We start from the raw sequence: 7500 nt of genomic DNA, 5'->3' as shown, positions 1-7500 counted from the left end.
GATGTTGAATCTGTTCACCAACATGTTCAATGTCAGTTTCCATTCAAATGAATGGGAAGTAAAGATCTGAGCGCTACAAACTGGTCCAGCTGCATCTGATCTTGGTCAGTAGATTATATTCTGGTTTTAACCTCCATGTTTAAACTAAGAGAATATTGCTTTAACATTCTTGTTTATTGCGTTTTTCTTCTAAACTCCTTCTGTCCACCAGACTCCCTCTGCAGGACAATAAAGTTTTATTTGAAGCGGCTGGTTCCCACGCTGCAGGCAGACGGACGGCAGCATGAGGAACATAAAGCACGGCTCTAACAGCAACAGTGTCACACTGGCGGCGCGTCCTGACACCGCAAATCAAACGCACCTTGGGTGTCTCGAGTATTTCTGGACGCGTGACTCCATTAGTCTCCGAGTTCCAGACGTTTTTAGGATTATAGATCGTTTGATTTGTTTAAACGCTCCAAACATTCAGGGAAATATTGATCGGTTTGTTGAGATTGTTGGGACTTTTGAGGATAAATCACCGGCTTGTTTAAATACCTGAGAGTCTTCAGGATTCGTTTGTTGGTCCGGGGTGAAACACAGAGGCAACACACACACACACACACACACACACACACACACACACACACACACACAGAGAAAAAAACACTCACACACACACAGAAGTGCACACACACACATACACCCAGAAAAATGCGTGCACACACACATTTACATTACATTACATTTTAGGCATTTAGCCGGCGCTCTGATACACACACACACACACACACACACACAAAGATACTCATACACACACACAAAAGCACGCACACACACACGCATTCTTACACACACACACACACACACACACACACATACCAGAACCAACGCAGACTCAGACAAATGCACGCAGACACACTCATTTACATTGCATAACATTTTAGGCATTTAGCTAACACTCTTACACACACACACACACCTACACACACACACACACACACCTACACACACACACCCCACCTGTGCAGACAGCAGGTTGCAGTCGATGTGCGCTCCTCTCCCAGTCTTGTGTGTGTGCAGCAGGGCGGCCATGACGGCTCCGTGAGCGTACAGGCCGGTCGCCAGGTCCGTCATCGCCACGCCCGGCCGCACCGGCTCCCCGCCCTGCAACGCAAAGCATCATGGGATGTGAGGGGGAATAACAAAGGTACTGGTCCCTCTCTCTCTCTCATACACACACACACACACACACACACACACTCACTCACCTCCGGCCCGGTGATGTGCATCATCCCCGACACGGCCGAGGCGATGGAGTCGTAGCCCGGACTCTGAGACTGAGGCCCGGTCTGTCCATAACCTGCACACACACACACACACACACACACACACACACACACACACACACACACACACACACACACACACAGATATAGTTTAAAACACACCGTACAAATCTGTGCATCATATGGGCAGAAAGGCAAGGCATCAATCAAGCTTTTTAGAAAACACCACTCTGCTTCACATTCACACAGTTCCACACTTTCATACTGGGAGCCGACCAGTACAACCAAGTCTTCTTCTACTGGTTTCTACTGGTTTCTACTGAGCAGCTAAGCAGTAGTTGTTGAAGGCAGCGAGAGAGTTACTGAGGGCGTTCTCACACTGTAAACATCGTTTTAACCGCTTAAACCCAGGCCAGAAATCAGGGGGAAAAAAACGTCTAAAACACAAACCCAACATGAATTAAGAACAGCTCCTCAGGTGCAGGCCTGTGTTCCTGGTTCTGCCTCCTCTGGCAGGTAAGAAGATGGGGAATATGGATCCATTGTCAGTAAACCTATAGCTACCATTCCAGAGTAACTGGAGAAGGAACAAAGGTGCATGGCAAAAAGACTGAAAAAGAAACAAGCCACCGAACGAATGAACACACAGAGCTGTCAGAGCGTTCTCACATCATTAAAGTCCTTTTAAAGTCTGATTACATTGTACTGATGCAGTTCGCTCTCATTGCCTACAGCTAATGTGTGTATTAAGTGTTCTGTGTATGTGTGTGTGTGTGTGTGTGTGTGTGTGTGTGTGTGTGTGTGTGTGTGGCCTGTATGATGCATCTGATCTGAAACATAAAGTTCCTTGGAAAAATAAAGTCATTTGAATTGGATTTAAAACATTCTGCTGATTGACTTTATATCATCTGCTTTCTTCAGGTTCTCACACATCAAATCTCTCTCTCTCTCTCTCTCTCTCTCTCTGTCTCTCTCTCTCTCTCTCTCTCTGTCTCTCTCTCTCTCTCTGTCTCTCTCTCTGTCTCTCTCTCTGTCCCTCTCACACACACACACACATTTTGCAGGTCAGTAGAAGTTATTGGAATGAAAAACCCGCCGTGAAGCAGCAAAATGCTGAGCACATTTCCTCTCTTTGGTTCAGACTTTATCCAGATTGTTTTCACACCAAAATGATCCGCACCACCGAGGACCTTTGGTGAACCTTTTGCAAGTTTTTGGTCCGCACCCGAGTCCACGTGGCCTGTTCACACCTGTCAAAACGATACGAACTTGGCAAAAAGTTCATAAAAGTCTGCACCAAACCATGCAGGTGTGAAAGCCTCCTAACTCACTTTTCTCAGCCTTTTCTTTCCTGGGATTCAAACCAGCAACCCTCCTGGTTTCCTGTTAGCTGCAGCCTCTCCCTTTCTTCCTTCTGCTCAGAAAATTACCATAAAAAGCCTCAGGGCCTCTCTGACACACACACACACACACGCACATACACACACACACACACACACACACACACACACACACACACACACACACACACGTGTTTACTGCCTTGGCAGCAGCAGGTGCGGCTCTCAGTCCGGATCGTGCCAGTCGGCTGGTTTCTGTCTGACTGATCGGGTCTCGAGGGAAACAGCGGGGAATCAAACTCTCGTCTCTTCCAGGAAAACCACATTCCCGCCGCCGCTCCGACTAAACACCCGGAGGACGCCCGGCACGGACTTCCTCCGTCGCCGTGCTGCGTTCACATCAACAGAAAGGATTTCCATCAACGTGCCGAATGCCGTGCGGTCACATGCTGCCGGACGGAGAGGAACTGTTCGCCTCTTTGGTTCTGTAGAGCTGAGGAGCAACCTGGAACGCTGACTGAGGTGGGGACTCGAGTCGCATGACCTGGACATGAGTCGCATGACCTGGATCCGAGTCGCATGACCTGGACCCGAGTCGCATGACCTGGATCCGAGTCGCATGACTTGGACTCAAGTCACATGAGCTGGACTCGAGTCACAAGACCTGGACCCGAGTCACAAGACCTGGACCTGAGTCGCATGACCTGGACCTGAGTCGCAAGACCTGGACCCGAGTCACATGACCTGGACCTGAGTCGCAAGACCTGGTCCCGAGTCGCATGACCTGGACCTGAGTCGCATGACCTGGACCCGAGTCGCATGACCTGGACTCGAGTCGCATGACCTGGACCAGAGTCGCATGACTTGGACCCGAGTCGCATGACCTGGACCTGAGTCACAAGACCTGGACTCAAGTCACATGACCTGGACTCTAGTGGCATGACCTGGACCTGAGTCAAAAGACTTGGACTCGAGTCACTTGACTTGGACTCGAGTCACATGACTTGGACTTGAGTCACATGACCTGGATTTGATTCACATGTCCTGGACCTGAGTCACAAGACCTGGACTCAAGTCACATGACCTGGACTCTAGTGGCATGACCTGGACCTGAGTCACAAGACTTGGACTCGAGTCACATGACTTGGACTCGAGTCACATGACTTGGACTCAAGTCTCAGTTTTAATTGCTTGAGACTGGACTTGCTGCATGAAGAGAAGACTTGAGACTTGACTTGACTTGGGTTCTGGTGACTTGGGACTTGACTCTGACTTGTACTTTGATGACTTGAAAAGGTTTCTAAAGTCTTGACTTGAGATCTTGTGTTTGTGTAAATGACTTAGATTGAAAGTGATGAGATTTGTTCCAGCGGACGACTGAATTTAAATTCTGTTTTCTGAATTTGTATGGAATGATTGAATTTATTGAAGTTGAAACTGATTATAGAAATCAAACTCATGATGCTCTTACCAAGTTTTTATCCTATTAAAACCATATTGCATTGAAAAGTCCTAGATATTTAGTTTTCTTTAAGATATTAAATTGATACTGGACTCTTGATTTGTTCTGACTTGACTTGCTGTTCTACATTTAGACTTGAGACTTGACTTGAGACTTGAGACTGACTTGGGACTCAAGCAAAGTTGACTTGGTCACACCTCTGATGTCAGTGATGTGGGAATTGAAGCTGATTCTACTGTTACACTCAGTAGAAATCACTCAGGATAATAGAGTCAGATAAATGACTAAAATGTCTCTCTCTCTCTTACATCGTCCCTCAGACTGTAACAGATGCAGTGAGTTTCTTCCTCCATCGTCTTCTGAAGGTTTTGAAGCTGCAGATTGTGTTTGTTGACATTTTTTTTTGGAGGCGGAGCAGCCAAAGAGAGGCAGAGGGGGCGGGGCCAAGGTGGAGAGGGGGCGGGGTTTGGGTCGTCCACAGAGCCGCAGCTCCGCCTGCTATTGGCCCGTAATCGACGACCTGTCAATCACTAGGAAAACAACCCCCGTGTTTCATCTGTTATATCTGTTAATGTCAGTTATTTTGAAAATCTCCATAAGGACACACAGTAGAAGAAGTGAAGTTAGCTGCTGAGACCAAAACCTCTTGTAGAAAAAATGTATTGATTTATATTTTAGAGGGAGGTTTGGAGTCTTTCTGGACGTTGGAGCTGCTGCTTCAGTTTGACTTCAACATTCAGCTGAAGGTTTGGACTCTTGGTTTATATCGACTCTTCCTCTTCCTCTTCCTCTTCCTCTTCCTCTCAGCAGGTTATAGATCAGTTCTCACCATTCTCCATTTACTTTCTGTTTTTTTTAAAGTGGGAGCGGTCGTCTTTGTTAGGGAAGAAACCCTGAGCGGCCCGAGTCACACAGCGAGCCACAGCTGACAGACAGCTACAATCACATGATCAATGACAACGACATGAGGAAAACAGACAAACAGATCAACAGGGGCTGATAGGGTCGTTGATCAATACCAGTGACTCATTGATTACTCTACCAGCTGCTGAGATTTCTGGCTTTAAAAACTCACTTTCCAGCCCGTACTCTGTTTTGGGACAAAAACTGCCCACCCACTGCAGTTTCAAGACCCCCCTCCCCTCTAAACACACACACACACACACACACACACAAACACACACACACACACACACACACACAAACCACCACCTACTGATATTTTCAGTGGTGGAGGACGGTGCTGCATCTCAACACATTTCGGCTCTGAAAGCTAAAAATCCTCGTTCTCAAGACAAAACAGCAGATACCAGATCAGTTTTATTCTTCAGTATTCAGCATGGTGATGTTCTGTTGGCTCTCTGCTCTGATTGGCTGCTTACTGCTCTACAAAATGTGAAAAATTGTGATCTGAAAATGTGACTTCATCATTTGTGTCACTTACAGGCTGCCGTAGCCTGCGCCAGAAACTGTCCATGTTGTTGTAATTCCCACTGATGACCAGTAGAGGGCAGTGAAGGATACACAGATTACTTTCTGCCTCTTTAAGCTCCTGACTGTGTGTTAAAGTCCATATTCTCTCTGTCCAGAGTTTTATTTTGTGTCTTTCTGTCCATTCAAAGCTGTGTGTGTGGTGTCATGAACCAAAAACACTCTCAATCCATTTCTCCACGTTCATTTTCCAGCATCTCTCTGAGCCTTACCAAGAACAGGCCGTTTCTGTCTCCGTGTCTTTAAGGCTCATTAATATTCACGACCCTCCGTTCCGATCGGCTAACCGTTTCGAGAGTGAAACGTGAGACGCCGCGGCCCGGCGGCTACAGGTAGGGAAAACTCTCCGGTAATAAACGATGACGACCGCTCGACCGCTTTGAAAAAAACACTTTGTTAGTCTATTATTTCTTACAGAAATGATAATGAGCGAACCTTTGTGACGCCGCAAAGTTACGGAAGTCCAAACGGCTCGTTTAGAGGCTCGCTTTTCTAATATGGATTGTGTGGATTTAGTTTTGATGCTTTCACCATGTTTAGATACACATCCAACTCCTTTATCATCACAGAGGAGAGGGACCTTTAATCATAATAACCTTTCAATCTTTGGGTTTTTTACCTTCACATGTACATTTCTTTCCCTTTCTTTCTTTGTCAATTCTCTTAATGTATTATTATTATTTTTTATTATATATATATACAGTATATATATATATATATATATTCACACATATATACTGTATATAGTATTATATATATATATATATTTAAAGGCCTGGACAGAGAACACACCAGAAGCTTTTCAGGGCTGACATGTTGCACCAGACCTGCAGTGTCTGTTCTGAACTGACTGTAAATAGATTAAAACCTGTAATCAATCAATCTGATCGGATTGATTCCTACAAGAGTAAATACAGCAGCAGCTTACTGTGTGCTGGAGAGAGAGTTCATGTATGCAGAGAATTCAGCTGTGAGCCAGGATACACAAGCACAGTGTGTGTGTGTGTGTGTGTGTGTGTGTGTGTGTGTGTGTGTGTGTGTGTGTGTGCGAGGGAGAGAGAGTGAGTTTATGGAAGATCAGGGTTTATAGATACCTCAGCCGTGGATTAACTGATCCCTTTCCACAGTGTTGAGATAAAACACACACACACACACACACACACACACACACACACACACACACACACACACACACACACACACACACACACACACACCAACATTAACTCTGAAACGAAAAATCAACATGTGCTCCAATCCTTTTTATGTCTGAATTTGTAAATGCAAAGGACACACTTTCTTCTAGGAGGGAGTGTGTGTGTGTGTGTGTGTGTGTGTGTGTGTGTGTGTGTGAGAGAGAGAGACATAAAACGTAAGAGAGTGCTTCATGTGTGTTTGTGAGTGTGTGTTCGAAAGAGAGAGAGAGAGGAAGTGAGAGTGACAAAGCGAGCTCTAACTAAACACACATGTTCTCAGTAATTCTCCCACAACACACACACACACACACACACACACACACACACACACACACACACACACACACACACACACACACACACAACAAAGGTTCTACACCATTAAAACAGGTCAAATTTGAAGCGGTATTCCTTGTTTTTTTTTATTTTTATCTCGTCTCCATCTTTGTTGCTCCGCCTCATTGCTGTCACCTGTCAGTCAAACAGTGTGGGCGGGGCTTGGGTGTCCTGGCGCTGCAGTGTGAGTTCCTGCAGGTGGCGCTCTTCAACTTCTCCTTTAAGGTCTGACTGGTTTGGGGTTTTCAGGATTCCCACTGTCCCGGAAGAGAATCCTTGGAAGTTTGTGGATTTGAGAAAAAATAAATTGATCTAATTGATCTGTTTAGTTTATCTTCTGATCTTTGAGAATTTATCTGTTCACAATTTGTTGATTTTTTTCCTACGCACCTGTCAGGTTTAAACGT

The 7500-nt window shown here is 45.7% G+C and overlaps 1 protein-coding gene across 1 annotated transcript in view; it reads right to left on the bottom strand.

The window, feature by feature from the left end:
- The window catches only part of sugct (succinyl-CoA:glutarate-CoA transferase), a 115849-nt gene that overhangs the window by 98818 nt on the left and 9531 nt on the right, over positions 1–7500 (bottom strand). Inside the window, exons 7-8 of the mRNA XM_078291365.1 lie at positions 1251–1342; positions 1003–1146 (exon numbers count right to left, since the gene is read on the bottom strand). Coding sequence (XP_078147491.1) covers positions 1003–1146; positions 1251–1342 — 236 coding nt within the window. The remainder of the gene's footprint in view (positions 1–1002; positions 1147–1250; positions 1343–7500) is intronic.

Source organism: Centroberyx gerrardi, chromosome 22 (genome assembly GCF_048128805.1).
Source record: "Centroberyx gerrardi isolate f3 chromosome 22, fCenGer3.hap1.cur.20231027, whole genome shotgun sequence".
Taxonomy (NCBI): Eukaryota; Metazoa; Chordata; class Actinopteri; order Beryciformes; family Berycidae; genus Centroberyx; species Centroberyx gerrardi.
The sequence above is the reverse complement of the archived record's forward strand: the minus strand, read 5'-3'. Positions and strand labels throughout refer to the sequence as shown.